This window comes from Anopheles moucheti, chromosome 3 (genome assembly GCF_943734755.1).
Source record: "Anopheles moucheti chromosome 3, idAnoMoucSN_F20_07, whole genome shotgun sequence".
Taxonomy (NCBI): Eukaryota; Metazoa; Arthropoda; class Insecta; order Diptera; family Culicidae; genus Anopheles; species Anopheles moucheti.
Genome location: NC_069141.1, coordinates 66418343 through 66436503, shown reverse-complemented (window position 1 = coordinate 66436503; position 18161 = coordinate 66418343). Strand labels below are relative to the sequence as shown.

Sequence of the window (18161 nt, the reverse complement as noted above, 5' to 3'; positions counted from 1 at the left end):
ACGAAATCATTACCCTGTTTCGCAGTCGACCCAGGGCATTGGAGAGTTGGTCAACCCGATTTTATGGCACACAGGGCACACCATCACCGAAGAATCGCGCTGAGATACGGATTGCTGGCTCTTGCAGCAAGCATTTATTCAGTTTCGTTAACCTCCAGCCTTGGGAATGACACTCAAACCCTCTATCCGTTCAGCACCACGTTTATTGTAATCGTGCACATTACTAACTGCACGACTTTTTTTTCTTTATTTCTACACTTCTACAACGCTCGACTGTGGCCCGTAAGAAGGTGGAGCGTTATTTATTTAAAGTTCTATCTGTTCTTCTTTACTGTATTTTCCGATTTTCATTCCTTCGATCATGTCACTAGGAAGCTATCTAAAATGTCAACATACTTTTTATAATTCCACAGCGCAAAACAACCATAACAAACAATATTTCATTAGAATGACATTTTTTTATGGAATTCTAAATAGAAAATTAAAAAAAAATGTTTTAAAAGAACCAAAAATTCAAAACGCAACGCAACTTACGTACACCATTGAATACTCCTTCAGTTGCACTCTACCGAAAAGAACTGCACGGTCCAACGCTTTTTCCGTACTTTCCATTACTGCCAGCATCGGAACATGGTCTCGGTCGTAGCACAAGGACAATGTGTTCCTGCTGGGCTGATTGTGGCATTTATTCAACTTCTGCTCAAGTAATGAGACTGCTCCTTCAGTACCTTGGCACATGGCTTACGGAGCTCGCTTTTTTTTTTTGCTTTATCTTTTGTCATCTAAATGCGGACAATGAACCATCATTCTATTTTGTCGTACCCGCCGCGTGTGCCCTTACGATGGTGAAATAAAATATTTTCAAAACCCTTTTTGCGCTCTCGGTCTGTCGGGCGGTGTGTACTTTTGTGTTCGCACTGCTGCTGCTGCTCCAAAATCCCTTTACATACATTTCGTCTTTATGCTCATCTGCTATTGTATATCGCGCCTTGTGCCGAAAGGATTTATCTTGCCCATGATCCAACGACACTACTTCAATCGGTCCGGGGGATTTTAAGTCTAATGTCTCCCCCTATTGTCTTCGAAAGTGCGCACGAGCTGGATGATGTGAAAAATTTGTCAACCTCAACTTCTTCTCAAATCTGTCGGGGTTCGTTTGTTGCGTTTGTTTGCCCATTATTTTGTTTCTCATTCTGTTCAATACACCCCAACAATTAAGCGGTGATATTTTGAGGAACTCAAACAAAACCCATTTTTGCTTCATTACCACACGGTTGGCGAAGCTGGGTCGGACATCCCGTCACAGTGCGATGGCAAAACCCATTTCCGAAACCACACAGGCGCACAGTGTTTAGAATACGCGCGCTGTGGCGGGTGCGTCGTTTCTATGCTTCTGCCGCAAATTCTGCATTTGATAAGCTGATGGCAAGAGTAAGTAACGCACAACAAAAGTTGCTAGTGAATGCAACAGTACCGGAAGGAAGGAAGGAATGATGATGCGTCAATAGGCAGGATTTGTATAATCACCGGAAGAAGCAAATGTTTCGTAGAAAATGTTCCACGGAAGAGGGATGCATTTGTTCGAGTAAAGCCATAGCCATAATGCCATAGCGCCGAATGCAAAATGTTTGCAAACAATCATTAATGATTGAGGGGATGAAGGGCACCATCATCATCTATGTGACTTCGTGCTTAACTCTTTAAGTATCAGAGTTCGATGCAGCGGACGAAAAAGGCTACATAAATAAGTTCTAAAAGGTATACAATATATCACCTAAATAAATGCAACTGTACAATTACCCACATAACCATTCCATGCAAAGCACTTAAAACGTAGCAGAAATTCAAGTAATGCTCGTTACCGATGTAACCGAGAACACTCTCCGAATCTGCATCTGCGCTTGGTTGTATCGTTAAAAATTAAGACATGCACTCTCTAGTCCGCATCGACGAGAGCGAAGGAGCCTGGATATCCTGGCGAGAATCATTCCCATTAAAAGCTTTTCCAAATTTACGTAGGGGTAGGGATTTTTCCACCCATGCTTAAAATTTTCCTGGAACAAAAGCATCCTGCTAATTAGTGGTAGCAGCAGTTGCAAAAAATCGATAACGGAAGCTACCGAAGGAGAAAATTAGCATCGACGGAAATAACTTTAGCAGCATCTCGGGAAAAAGCTTGGTACCGTGGTGCACGACGCTTCATTATTGCCCTCTCGTATAGATACACGTACGGCGAGACACTGCGAGAAAGCTGCCTCGAGATGCTCGCCATCGATCGAGCTGCTCACTCAGACACCATCGAGCGATCCTTAACGTTCCTGTGAGCGCGCCCGCCCACTGCACTTTGAATGCCACTCGGGGGCAGGGGGAATTAAATCAATGATTCAAGCGACTCCCGGTGACGGCAAAGGGCCATCCTGGCTGGACGAAAATGTTACATTATAGCACGTGCGCTGGTCATGGTTTTTTTTGGTTGCCGGCACTCATTATTTACGGTCACCGATAGGCACATAGAAGCGACATGGAAAAGTGAAGATAGATACCAAGCTTCATTGATGCTCTGCGCTGCGTTTTGGAAGCGAATGACAGCGGAGCCAGAGTAATCAAGATGCTCGATCGAGCGTCAAAGACGTGCAGGCAAGCGCTAATTAATGAGACACATTCTAAACCGAATACCAACCGAATGAAGTTTTTCCCTCGCACTGTGCACTGCATTGGCTAACACATTCCCAGCGAACAAGCTTGTCACTGGGGAAGATTGGCATTTTCCTTTACACCGGAGATTTCGTCAGGCATCGATCGCGGTGAACGAACAACAAAAAAAACCTCCACCCTAAAGGCCATACCCGTGGTAACATTATTTTAATGAGTTTTACCGTCCCCCACCCCATAGTGCATCCCCTCCCCGCGGTACACGGCACGGGGCGAGAAGGAAAACAACAGTCAAATTGAATAAACGTCCAAATATGCCGATGGTTCGTCGGGCGGGAAAACATGCACACATTTTCCCGCCCGAATTCTCGCCCATCGGGGTTCATTATGTTGCTTATTTGTTTACGAACTCACCGTGTGCTCGTGTGCCGTACTGGACTTTGATGGAAAATGCCGGTTAAGGTCCACCGTACGGTCACAGTTCCCTTTCACCAAGTCATTTTAATGGCGGGCCTACAACCAAACACCAGCAGCATTCATTTTCCGAAAAATTCGCTCCCAAAATAAACGTGTACAAACTGATTTTTTTTTTCGGTTACATTTCCCAGCTTTCTTGCGTTTCCTAATAACGGGCAGTTTTTGTGTTTTCTTCTGTTCAAATGTTTGCTCTGATATGGTACGAAAATTCGGGGAAAGGCCATTTTTCTCATCCAATGAGTGATGTGCGCTCATTTTGGGCTGCTCGAAGCAAAGGCCAGGTTGAGATCGCCGGTCGGTAACCGAAGAAGCTAGTTTTATTATTCAACCCAAATGGCTGTTTATCTTTCAAACATTTCGCACAATTTTTCAACCAACCCGTGGTCCGGTAGATGAAGAAAAAAACTCGCATCCCGCATGAATATTTACTTCTGCTATCATAATGTAATGTGGGTGGGTGTTTAATTTTTTGTGGCATCTCAAAAGGTTTCTCAATCTTTTTTTACAATAAACCGACAACCAAATTCACAGTGAGGTAAAAAGAAAGAAAGAATGAAAGAGAGAGAGGGATTTTTATGAGCTACCTAAATTTTAAAAATAATTGAAGCAAAAAAAAGAAAAACCTTCAAAATATACAACCAAAAAAACATAAAAACATAATAAAAAACAACATAATATTTGCATAAATTTTCCCCAGGATCGATATTCTCATTTTCGGCTGCAATGTTTTTTCTTTTGACCCGTCGAATGTATCGCGATACTGCAAAAATATCAATTCTAGGCACGTCGTGCGCCACTGAACCACGACGAGAGCTGTGATTTCGATTCCCAATCATAACCCGTTCTGCAAGCATTTTGCACACAAAATTATCGGTTTCGCTTCGATGCAGCTCAGGCGCATGAAACGGATATCTCGATATACAGGCACAGAAAGAAGCGCAAACATCCGTAACGGAAGGTTTGGCCTGAAAGGCATCATATTTTTGCGATTATAATAAGAACATTCGGAACTGGGGGAAGAATGAAGAAAAAAAAACTTTGAAGATCACATTTTTAACGAAAAAATCCAATGCTTGGTGGCTGTGCTTTAGGAAAAGTTCTTACAAAACCTGCCTGTACAGAGTTCTTCAATTGCACACTGGTTTTGGTATTGCAATATCATGCAGTAATGGTATTGTTTCTTTAGAATTTGTAAAGAACAACACAGACCATCATCATCGTATCGGTTTACACTGTTTTTATTGTGCATCAACCACTCTAGAGCACATATTAAATACCTCGGATAGAGGTTAAGCATACCTAAACCAAGGATATAAAACATAACGGATAGGAAATCTCTCGGCAAGACATTCAGATGAGCGATCAGTCTTTCAACAAACCGCAAAGCGTAAGACAACGTACCAGAGCAAGTGAGATATGTTATTCAACCGTGGCGGCACACGAAGTGTTCGGGTTCTTTGGTTTTACACCGGGAAATCGATTCACTCGACTGGTCGACTGCAATCGATGTCAAAGAAGCTTAACTGACAGCGACCTCGGTGAACTGTACGAACGATACCACCACTAGCAGCTGCAACAAGACGAAGCGCCAAACATCTTCTACACGTCTCACGGTTCACGTCTTCCGGGTGTTGAATGTTCGAACCGTGTCATCCCCGGTGTGCATTCCCATTTTCGAGGGCGGTAACTATCGAACCATCATTTCACGACTATGCCAGGCATGCCTTCGATCGTTCAGCATTGTCCTGTTTTTAGATGTATTTTTATGCCTTTCGCTATACCTGGCGGGGCTGGGTCCTAAACTGGGTCGAAATGAATTCGAGTTGGTTTCAATATCACGACCAGCTGCCAAAATGCTCTTCATTGTAGAAATGAGTAAGGTAGCATAAAATCAAGCCATCAAACAGTTTCACAACCTGTTTTAATATTGTCAGAATGAGAAAGAGATTATGTAATATTAAAAAAATACTTGATATAGAACCATACAAGAAAAAGACGACAGAAGATCATGAGATCGAATAATAAGGAACAAATAAAAGCTCAAACATAGCGTTCTAATATGTACAAAAAATTCGCATACCAGCACTTCCAAAAGATGGCATTGCATTCAGGAACAATAAAATGGAATGTAATTTGGTTTTAAGAGCCAAAACCAGAATCAAAACAACTAACACTGGGCAAGCGAAAAACCAAGTACCGTACACAATGCACAAGCAAAATATCGATACGCTTCCTCTTCGGCAACCCAAAATCCAATCAAAACCCCGCACAGCAAAATAAACGCCAACACAAAACCCATCGCTTTATTAACCCACTTTTGGTGGGCAAGAAAAAAAAACACACAGAATCCACGGGAAACTGGAACAAGAGCGGATATGTCCCAAAGTATCCCCGATATGTCCCGAATAAAAAAAAACATCGCTACACAGCAAGCGAAGCATAATTTTATCCCATCACCCACACAGCCGGCTCGACCCCCGGTGCTACGTACACGTACACACCCCATCAACAGATGATGTCACTAAGGGCGCGGATAAAAACAACGTTCCGGATGGCCAAAAGGGTCGTGCACGAAGGAACAAGTGCAATGAAAAGGCCAGAAAAAAAGGACACTTCGTTCCCGAACGAAACGAACATCCTTTCCGGTAAAACGGGCGACGAATGCTTTGGCAAAAACAAGATTGGTTTGCTCTACAAAACCAATAACCTAATTCCTGCTTTGTCCCGAAGCTTCGGACGCGGACGATGGGCCCTCTTGTCGCGGGTGCCGGGTGTGATGGTCCTCTCTTTAGATGGTATCATTATTTTTATGGTACCCAGCGTGCGAGCGAATGACGAAAAGCTTACTGACCTGGGAACGAGATAAGAGAGGCAACGAAAGAACAGAACATTAATTATTGGGTTGAAACAGAAGGCACACAGGGAAGGCTATTAATTGAGGAACCTGCAATAAGGTTAGTTAGTTGTCATCCTACTTCTTGAGCAACTAATGAATACGTGGGTTCATTATTATCTTCTGTTCTGCTTCAAAATTTCAATACAAATCAGCTTGGAATGGAAGTTTTCCATTAAAAATTAAAACAATTTTTATAACAAAACTGTCAGCGAAACTAAGATTGAAAACCTCAAACTATCCCAAGAACCCAAACGCCTTTTTTCTCAAATTTTCACTTTTACAAATAAGACAGTAAGCCAAAAATTAATTCATTGAGCCGAAAGCATAACTACTCCACCCACGAAAATGCATTTGCAGGCAGCATAAAAGTTGCCGACCCGAGGCGTGAGCTGCAAAAAAAAAAAACAGAACCTCACTTCCCGAAAACCTTTGGCTCTGGAACCGCAACTCCCATGGAGATAGCTCACGACACGAACAAAGTCACCCGCCGAATCGCACTAATTGAGTGCGGTGGCAAATGGAAGGCCTTCCCATTTTCATCTAGCCGAGCCGCGCGCTGGCTTCCCAAACCCGCGGGATGGAAAAATTGTGACGGCAATAAAAATTATTTATGACTAACGGCTGCAGCAAACCGTTTATGCCCCGAGATGCCGGCCACAACCATTGGGTGCAAATGCTCTCGCGGGAATGGCCCCCACCCGTTCGCCATTCCATTCCAGCGATGCATTCCAATAGCCGGTCTGCGTTCGGCCAAACGCCACATTTCGCTCGGGGCGTTATGTAGCACTACACTTTTGTTTCGCTTTTGTGGCGCGTTTCTTTTTATTTCCTATTATGCTTTTTTTTTGTTATATATAAACCTCAAGATTTCATTTCCCAGTTCCGCTGAAAGATTGCGATCGGCGGTGTGTCGAAATAAAAAATGTGAACTTACGGTTGACAGGCAACGGCAAATGTCAAAAAATCGCTGGCAAGCAATCGGGCGTGCGTGAAAAAGAAAAACAACAACACACGCAAGCTGCTAAGCTGTCAACCAAGAGCGTGATTGAGGCACAACCAATGCTTTAGGCTTGAGCTCCATACCCTGGGAGGAAATCAAACGCTTGGAGCAAAGGTTAAAATGAATTGATATTTTTAATGCTGCCCCACCAGGGAACCGGAATTCCGCCACTAATCGTGTCGGTCGTCGGATGAGGAACGGCATACGTAAAATGTCCGAAAGGAAGTCACATTTAATAATCCCTTCATTGACGTCAACATTTTGGGCAAAAGCTGTGAGCATCAAAAGATTGACTTATGTCTGGTAAATGGAGGCAATATTTTATGTAGAAAATAAAGTATTTCCGGTAATAATTAACAGTTTAACTTTATTATTTTTTAAAATTCTCCGTAGCTAATTCCTCAAATTTACCAACTTGAAGAAGTACATACATATAGTTCATTAGGGTTTTCTGGAATTAATATAATTTCGAAATGCTTTAAATAAAGGTATATTTAAAAAAATACCAAGCTTTATTTAAAAAAACTATTAAACACCATGTAACGGCCTCACTTTCGTAGTAAAACAACAGCAAAACCCTCTCAACGCCAACGCACCTTGTCGGTCGTACATATCAAACAATGTTTCACTTAATCATTTCTGTCGCATATAATGAAAGCATACAGCATACACAGTGTCACAGAGAGGGCTAATCAAATATTCCACCTCACACACAGAGACAAACTACAAACTGGTACAAATCAAAAGCTTCCACGAACAAAACCCACGTAGCAAACCTTACGTGCGATGGACACGAGCTGATTATGTGCTCGTCGTTTATCAACGCCCTCCACGGCTCAGTGGCCCTTATGTATTATGCACAGTTCAGAACGGCAAAGCATTTCTACAAAGGATTATCACAAGCAATGGCAACCATTGCTAGCTGTGCAGCTACATATTAATTCCACCCTCTATTAATCATTTTTAGCAGATCGACATTTGCACACGTTGCGTTACGATTTGCGATTTGTCGCGTAAGATAAATTCCACGTGAGCTATTGATATATGCACAATGCCCTTTTATTCCTTAGTTTATGCAGCCATTTCATTGAAAACAGTGCGATTATTATTATGAATTCTTGTTTATCTATAAATTTTGCACATCAATCATTCATGTTGAACAATTTTTGCGGAGAGCCACGACGAATGGAATCATGACGGAAACATGTTCAACGAGTTCAAACTTTTCTCAAAAGCCACATTATAGTTTCCTGGAAGCACTAATTCGACCAGCGTGTAACAACAGTTCCCTCTGTAAAGCACCAAAATACAACACCAGCTTTCTTCACACGATTTTCCACCCCCCGGAGGCCACACGATTCCGTTCATTGTGAAATTGACGGTAAGGCAAACGCTATCAACGGTCAACAGCATAGCGCCATATTACACAGTTATACCGAAAAAGAAAACCATATGATGACGAGGAACAGAATGGGGAAGTACGAAGCTATCATGCAGCAGCATAACCTATACGATTGCCACAAGGCTACCGAATGGCGTACCGAGTCCGTTAAAGTGACCTAGCATGAGTTCAGAATCGAGGCATTGTTTCGCCTTAGACGAGCGTACCCCGCATACGTTTGGGTGCTACCTAGCGCAACCCTACGCACGCCTACCGAAACGGGGAAATGCCAAAAGGTGCCAAAAGATCTCACGAAACTCCGATTTCGAAACGGGAACGCGATCTAATCTCCGTGAACTCGCTTCCGACAACTTTCATCGATAAACACATTCCTACCCGCCACTTTGCCCCGGGGCCATTTTTTGGAACTTTTCCAGCACGTCCCACACCCCACCCCGCCACACACAATCTTCTTCACAAAAACCCGATAACATCATGACATCGTCGTTGTTTCCGAATCGAATCTTTCCGAACCGTTTTCGTTTCAATGGCTGTTATTTCGCAAACGAGCTTCCACTTCATAACTGTGCGGCTCATCGGGCTGCCGCCATCATAACGGCCCGGGATCCCTTAAGACGATTTGTAGTCTTTTCCGGAACAAAAGACCTTTCCCACCCGCGTTGCATACTTTCGGGCGTTGCGTGACATGGCGCGGCTTCGATCACCGCACCACGTACGCTAAAAGGCACGGGTCAAATTAAATAACCATTAGTGGCATTCCAAATGGTGGCTCGCCTGGCGCTCAAAAAGCCGATGAAAGATACTGCCCTTCCCTGTCGCACACAGCCACAATGCCATTTGTGGGAGCATAAACCACAATCAATTCGATAAATCCATTTTATGGAAAATAATATAGGGAGGCTCGCTCGCCTAGCACCGCTCTATTCGATAGTGAAAGTGAAACCAGACCCGAACGGTCCGCGTTAAGCCCGTTAAACGAAACACTGCCCAGTGGCGTAACCTAATATCTGTCCATACTACACCCTCGCTCAATCGACCCGGTGTGGTACACACTGTCGTACCGGGTGAAGCCGTTTATGCGAAGAGATTGTAGGCCATTACTTTCCATCATTCAATTTTCTTATCTTTACCGTGCCAAGTGCTGCGGATGGAACCGGCATCTGGAGCAGCCGGCCGAAGAGAGATCCGATACAATCCAAACGAAATTCGCATGACCCAGTTATTGCTAAGACACAACCACTTGGCCATAACCATCGATTCGCCAACAGCTGGCGGCAAACCTTTTCCCACTCCCGCTGGGAAATTTGACACCTCCGAAACGGCCTCGACCATCTATTCGTCTGCAATCTGCCACCCGGAATTGGAGCGCGCCGCACTACGAGGGTAGTGCTTCATCATTGCCACGATGCGAAACGAATGCTGGCTGTTGGCCGTGGTAGTAACGCGCCGTACGAGCATCCTCCCGATGCGCCCGATGGCCCTACAACAATCCCGTAAATAGATTTTTGACACTTTATTATCGCTGATCCTCTTATAGGCGAGGCTCGCAAAACAAATGACCATCGTCCATCGTACGCAGCTGTGTTGTGTGTCCGAATCGACTAAAGCACGTCCATTAACCAAGGGGTCAGAAGTGCCGGCCAATTGTGAGTGGTTTCGGAAAGAATTTGTTGTGTCACGGCGATGACCAGCTGTGATTCTTCCGGTAGTTTCCGTTCCGCGGCATCCTATAGGCTCTGCATACGGGGGAAGGAAAAGGGACAGAGAAGGACACCAGAACGTGACAGTCTGCTGCAATACGGACGGACGACAGGAAGGAAAAATTCCCAAACAAATCTGACCGATACAGCACGGATACGGACCACCCGTGGAGTAGGGTCGAACGCAATGTTTTGGACTAAATTGACAAAAGAAATTGAATACAGCTCGTTTTGCTAAGCGATTTCTTTTATGTGCATTGCTTGTCACAACAGCATGACTGCCCAACATCAACATAAAACAAATCGTGCAAAAACTTAAATAGAAAAGTTCTAAAGTGTTCTAAAGTTTTCCAATAAAATATCGTACAATAATTAACGAGCGACACGGTATAATGCAAGCATGGTACTTTTAACATAAATTAGGTCTAAATGTTGCAGTAGACGAGCCAAGGTGATGCACACCAAAAACACCTTAATTTATCATCTTGCAGATGCAGACTCTTAGTACTTCCAACGACACATCAATGGCCAATAAAGTACCTTAATTAATCTCCATATACTATTCCCTTCCTACACTCACGTCTGGCGATAGTTTCAATTCTGCAGTCTCTGAACCATCATTTGCTTTTGCCACATAAAACAGAAGATTATTTTCGTTCACTCACAGCACAGAGCAAACTGGGGGGAAAAAAACACAAAATACAGCCACAGCACGAAAATACGATGCTTCGAATCACCATTGAAAGCATCGTCGAAGATCACACGGATTATGTGCTTCGTCTACAGCAAACCCAAAAAAAAACCCCTCAAATCTCGGTCTCGGTAAGCAGCAAAAATAAGAGACAAACTTACTGCAAACCCTGTGTACCGCTCCGGGAAGCTCCGGGGAGACCACAAGGTTACAAATGTTGCTGTAATTTATTTTAATAGTTTATGTTCTACATTAATAATTGTTTCCATACACAGTTTTCGGGTAAACTGCCGGGGCGAAACCGAACGCCGTAAGTAGAGAAAAACCCGCAAGTAATGGCTATCACCATCGTGGCTTACCATCGGATCGTACGCATAATTCTCCTACCCAAAGATCCCGAACAACCCAGCAACCGAACGGGTCGGGATTCTATGTACGGCACTAATCCCTCCGTCTGTCCGTCTGGCGTAAGAACCTTTCCGAAGCGCACGGTACCCTGGAAGCCGTTGCTATGCCATCGTCCACGAGGGACTAAACTAGTCGACTCGATTAAGCACCGTCAAACCGGTAAGGGATGAGAGAAGGTAACACAACACACTACAGCAGACCAGACCAGACCCCGGTACGCTCTGTATCCCGAGAGTCGATGGAAATCCGACCAGTTCGATGCCAAAGAAGGATGCTGTAGAGAAAATATTAAAAAAGATTTATCACGATCAACAACAACGACGATGTCGATAGTAAGGAAGGAACAGGAAAGGAAATCACTTTAGTTCTCCACTCACACAGCTAGACAAAGAAATTTCCTTCCCCGCGCCTTATCCATTGCCCGGGATCGGATCCGAAGTGGATTACAGACCTTTAACTGCTAGCGACAACTAGCGCTGTCTTCGGAGCTGATGCTTCCGTTCCTGTTCCTGTTCTTCATCTTCGCCATTCGATCGAGCGAGCGCTCGACGAGTTCATCATCATTCATCAACAAGCGGCACAGGATGAGTCCATGTTTCCTTTCCGATGCCAACGATAACATCGCCTCTGGATGGATGGATGGAACGGGTACGGAGCTAAACAATCTCAAAAAGGATAATGCCTCCACCCGGACGATGCACAGCACTTACACAGTGCACCAATGCTAAAGAAGTTGTAAAGTTTACACAACTATCGCATCGGTAGAAAGCTTCCAATCTCGAGGAATTCTAGCCCATACTTTGTACAGCAGTGCGGGCGGATCAACCCCATCCCATCCCCCAACTGCTCCGAATAGAAAATGGCACGAATCGCGGCTCATAAACGGCTCTCGGGGAGCCTGCAGAAGCCTACCGAGCGAGAATATTAATTGTTGCATTATTGCATCGAACACGAATCGCCCAAGCGTAAAACCACCGGCGAAACGACACATCTCGGCGAACAGCTCCGGTTGTAACGAGGTATCGGAGACCGGAGAGCGCAATAAAGCCGCCAAACATCGTGTGGACGATTATCTTTACGCTCGACATAATCGTGCTGAAATTTAATCGTGGAATTCTGAAGCGAATTGGTGTGCATGCTCTATTGCTTTAAGCTGATCACGTTCTAAATGAAGTTTGCATTCCCCCATTAGTGAGTGAAGGGTGAAAACTAGGCTTGATCTGACTCGAATAGACGCTACAGTAGCTAAATTTAAAGAATTGGTAAAATTATTATCTGCAACGTGAAAAATGTGTTTATAAATCACGCTTCATCCGTTTTCTCCGTTTAGCATATCTCAACGTCAAATTATGCAAACAGATGAAGACGAATCTTCCAGGTAGCGCCAAAAGGGGAAAAACATATCAGCGCTATCCCGCTACTATTTCATACCTTTCAGCACTCCAAAAAACAGTAAACAAACAAACATACCAAACATACGGCAAAAAATTTAATTCCATGCTAATTTTATTCACCAAAAACACCTTGCGTAATATTTCACGCACGCACCATCCTCCCACCACGCCTCCACGCCCGAGTATACCAAAACAAAAGCATAACAACGAAACGTCTTTTCGGGCACACCCAGTGGGTGGGCCAATTCTCGAGATTCTACCGGAGTACTACAGGAAAGTATATATTTAAGCAAGATGCTGTGATGCTGCAACAAGAAAGATGCGTTCATACACTCAATCGCTAGCGAGGAAGCATAATCAAATCACCCTTTTCCGGTAAATCTCGGCAAAGAACGCTATGGCAATACATGGCTTTCCAGGAATACATCAAAGTCTCTGCGTATGTATGCTTCTTCTACGCAAAACCGAAAGTACCTCCGTGCATTAGGCGAGCATCTACTGCTTGCTCAGTCGAAAAATAACACCCCGCTAGATACGCTCGATTCGCTGTAGACGTTTATTATTTTAAGAGCAAAAAAAAGGTGTTCTGACTGTATGATGCTTCGGCAGACGGAAGGATTCTAAATATGCCACACAGCCTCCACACAGCGGGAAAGATTCAGTCTCGACTCAAAATAAAAATCATCCACCAAACCAACCCAAAAACGGACAGCAAACAAAATAAACAAACCCCGAAGAAAAAACCGCCGTGCGAGGCAACTATCATAAGGACCCATGGCTAAGGTTCTTGGTGAAGCTGATGAGATCAGCACGGAGGGTGAGGGCAGAGCTGAAATGTAAACGCAATTACTCAATCTCGTAAAATGCTAACACTTTTTCGGTGCACTTTTCATCCGGTTTCGCGCAACCGACTCCGCAACACAAACAAACGCCCAGTTGATGAGGGTTGTGTCCTTTCCCATTTGTCAGCTGTTGATGCTAGCCAAGCCAAAGTCAAAGTTGCAGTTTTCAACGATTCTACCCCAGAGCACTAGAGGCAATAGGGGGATGCCTTGGTGGCGATAGAGAGAGAGCACTCACTCTAGTTCGTCCAACTCACCGATGGCTTCCGCTCAACAGTCCCGGAGGAGAAAAACAACTTATGATGCCATAAAATGCTACTGCAGACGTAATCGTTATGTGTGTTTGCGGAGTGTCTGTTGGTTGCATTCGAGATTCCTGTCGGTTGTCCCTCCCTCCCTGCACCCGGAATCGGAAACCACACACATGTCCGTGCTGTTCAACATGATCTGTACGAACAAGGCGAAGAAGCTGTTTATCTGGATGGGTGGATACAGCTACAAAGCTGAAATTGTACAAGTGTACTTGATGTTGCGCAAACTATTGCAATCAGATTTAGTAACGCAAACATCCGTTCCTAGTTAAATTACAATTGCCCGCTAAGGAAAGTTTATTGATTTTAAACTGTTTCATATTAACCCGTAATGTAATGCAAAAAGCTTCTAGCATAATCTGTCACTGATCAGATATTCACCATGTGGCAGATCTTGGAGAAGATTGCGGAGCATCAGCTACATTCCTTCCATCTCTTCATCGACTTCAAGTCCGCATACGACAGTATAGCCAGGGTAAAATTTCACGCACGCATTGAGCTCCTTTGCTCCACGCAATGAGCTCGTACGTCAATGATCAACCCGTAGAGCCCTTTGCTACCACTAGGAGTCTGTGACAAGGCGATGGGCTGACTTGTCTGTTCTTCAGAAGGCCATCTGCGACTCCGAGGTGGAAACTTCTCGGACCCTCTTCTATAAGTCAATCTTGATCCTGACATACGCTGATGACATAGACATCATTGGTTCACGGCTCTCCTAAGTGGCAGCTACTTGCCAAAGGATTGAGCAGATGGCAGAAAACCTCGGGTTGGAGATTAGAGGCAAAAGCTACACATGGGCTTTCTAGAGGAAGATGTTCAGAAGGATATTTGGCCCCGTATATGTGGAAGGACAATGGAGGAGCAGATGCTATGACGAGCTTTATAAGCTGTACGGCGAACTCACTCCCGTACAGCGAATTAAACTCACCAGGCTACGGTGTGCTCCGATGGGCTGGTCACGTCATGAGAATGACACCGGACAACCCAACCTGTAAAGTCCTTTTACGGTCGTCCACATGGTCAGAAGAACGATGACAACGATTTGTCCACCAGAAAGGATATTAATGGATTGGTAGACGATGACGCTCGACCGTAAGCGGTTTGGAGGACTCCTACAGCAGGCCAAGACCGGTTGTAGCGTCGAATAAGTGAATAAGTAAATAGTGTTGTGCTGAATGAATCATTTGAGCAGAGTCACTCATATGAATCATAAGGCATTTAAATTAAGAATCGACTCTCAAAAGATTTATGAATCCTCGGAACAGTGGCGAATCATAATTCCTTACAGGCCTTTAAGCGGAATAGTGCCCATTTTTGGCAATCGATGGAGGGCTTCATAACATTGATTCATGAATCTTTTAAATATAGATTCATTCGTTCACCTCAGAGTCATCCAACACTATAAATTCCCCGTCGAAAAGTGATGAAAGATGAATGAAAGCGAATTATTGCAGTTGGAACACAAACCCAATAAACCCAAACACTAAATAAAGCAATCTATTTTATGCGAATAGAAACGCTTCAGAGCGAGCCAATAACAAGCGACAAATTTGCTGACAACCTACCATCATTGTGCCGTTGGTGTGTCAATATTGATCAACACAAGCACTTTTAATGAAGCACAACACAATCTTACAACAAAAAAACCCTCCCTGACACTAAAAAGCTCGTTGCCGCTTCTACAGTTTACCACCCAGCGCGTAAACCGTCCGCTTATTACTGTCGCGAGACGTTAAACGTCGCGCACATTTCCTCACATTTACGTAGGTAATTTCATTACATGGCCGTTATGTACTCCTTTGCCGAACCGGGTGCCCGCCCTTGTGCCGTTTTACAGTCTGACAAGTTTTCTAGTGTGCGTGTGCATGTGTTAAGGACCGGTTCGCCGGTAGAAGAAAATGAAGGAAATTGTTCGACGCGTTCAAGAACCGTATCGCCGTATTTCCATCCAGCTCTTTCGTCCCGCGCTTTCGTACTTGACACGGGAAATCAAACACTCCTTTTCCTGTTAGCGATCGTTAGCAGTGTTCGCTCGAAGGCAGAGACGGCAACGACGACCTTTTGCTACACTCCGGCACAAAATTCACTTCCTACCGTGCACATAGTAGTGTGCGTTTCCCGCTCTCTCTCTCGGCACAACTTTTCCACTTTTCCATTATATGTCAGTACATTCCGCATTGAGGGAAAGAACCATAAAGCGACAGCGATTCGTCGTCGTCCTTTTTTTTCTGTTTGGCGTACACAGATTCATTCCTTGCACCTTGTACATGTCGCGTTCAGCTTCAGGGTTTGGAATGCGAGTAAACATGGAGAACGATGAAAACTTTTAAGTTCGATGCACAACATTTCCAGCAAAATTCTGCTCCACCGTACACATTTCGTCTCGCATCGTAATGATGGGACGAGAAAATTGCGAAAATCGTAATTTCACTCACGGCACACACGGCAAACGATGGTGTGTCTATTGTGGTGGATTGGATGATGATGTTTTGATCTAACTGTCGCAACAACAGAAATACTACCTCGAGACGAGAAGGTACCATCATGCCGTGGGAACACTTTCCATTCATTAGAGGGAAAAGCGGACATTTTCACAAAAACGTGCAATACAACGAGCGTGTAAAGGTACCCCTTGAAGGAAAGCCGCGCGGAAGTAAACCCTCGTAATAGAACCGGCTGGCAGAATGCTGGCAGCTGTGCTGAACTGCCGATAAGAAGCAATTTTCTCCGGCAATAAACGATGGTGGAAAATCATGCTTGAATTTAATAGCTGCGGAGGATGGAGCTTCCTTGGAAGGTGATTGCTTATAAGCCGATTTTAAACAGCTACCATGGTGATGTTGCTACGAAATAAAATTGTCGAGACGGAAAATAAATTATAGCATAAGACGCTGTTTGGAATCCTTATCAATCGTTGATCGTTGCTGCTGCACAGGAGGACGAAGAAGCCCGAATTGCATCTGAACCAGTCCTTTTACGCCATTGACTATATATATATAATGCAATTCTTGACCATGACAAACATGTCACGGCCAATAGACACTTCTGCACTAAGAATTTAGTACAACCCACCATCAAGTAAATAAGCTGTAGAATCCGTTCCCGGTCGGGAAATAATACATACTCCTGACCTGGGCAAACTAGTGTGGTGAGAATATAATTTATTTCGCTCGCAAAACCCAACTGACACACCACACGACGCCACAGAGTTTCCCGGCACAACGAGCGAACTTCCCCGGGCGAAGGATAACAATAGGCACGACTACCCATACAGTGAACAAGTGTTGGAAAAGCCTGTGGTCTGGGCTACCGTCATTCGTGTAGGACCTTACCAAAGCCAAATCCAACACAACGGAATGTCCCCATCCTTACCCGCTTACGGTGGTTTCCTTTGCAGCACAAAAGTTGGCGTGTAATGGGCGAATAAAAAAATATGAGCTAACAGAACGGAATTTCGCCTGACAGCCATCAGGCCGGTCGTGACTATGCTGGCGCGCTTGAAGGCGTTCGAGGATACAGTAAGCTCCTGGTTTGGACGGAAGTCCAAACCTACCGCCGTCACTCCCACACCGCCAGTTCCTTGCCGGACGGAAACAACAACACCAACGGCAACTTACACCACACCACCTTTGCGGACACCCCACCGACAGCGCGGACCATATTTCCCCCAAACCGGAATCGAATAGTTTCCGTCTTGCGTTCGTTTAATTTTTGCCTTTTCACGCTTCGCCGGGGGTTTATTGTTTGCGTTCTATTTGTCTGCATACACTTCTTTCGTGCGCCTTTTTGACTTTTATTTGAGTGGCTGCGAGTGCGAGAATTTTCTCCCTACAAAGCACACGGACAGCGGGTAACAAAGGGCCACCACCCAAACCCAGCAGCAAGTCGCGCGCATTGCTGGTGGAATGTGGAAAGTGCAAATTATTCTTGATCTTTATTTTTCCCCAGCGGAATGATCTTGGAGCGGAAAATGGTCGGAAGAATTTTTCCCTTTTTGCAGCGAGACTCGCAGCGAACCGGAAGATTCATTCGGTTGTGAAAACGGTATGGTAATTTGATATGATGCAGCGCTGCAAAAACCCACCGACCGCACGCTTAGGTGAGCAAATTAATTCTTTTACATTCACGCCTTGCGGATAACTCGCGCGACACCGCTGCGAAGAAAATGGAGCTATAAAGTAAACATTGGAAATATTACCTGCGCACTCAATCAGCTAAATTAAATACCTGACACTGGTACGGCCGAAGCAGAAACAGCAGAATGCGCTAGAACAGGTTGGATTTGTCTAGTGCTTGATTGTTTGATCGCAATGCAGCGTTTGGTTTTGATATTCATCGTGTGTTTATTGATCGTGCTCGTTAACTAATAATGGGGCAGATCATACCTT

General features: G+C 44.5%; 1 protein-coding gene across 1 annotated transcript in view; it reads right to left on the bottom strand.

Annotated features, from left to right (window-relative positions):
• The window catches only part of LOC128302930 (neogenin), an 87333-nt gene extending 69900 nt beyond the window's left edge, over window positions 1-17433 (bottom strand). The window contains exon 1 of the mRNA XM_053039780.1: window positions 17391-17433. Coding sequence (XP_052895740.1) covers window positions 17391-17433 — 43 coding nt within the window. The remainder of the gene's footprint in view (window positions 1-17390) is intronic.
• Window positions 17434-18161: the final 728 nt, after the last annotated feature.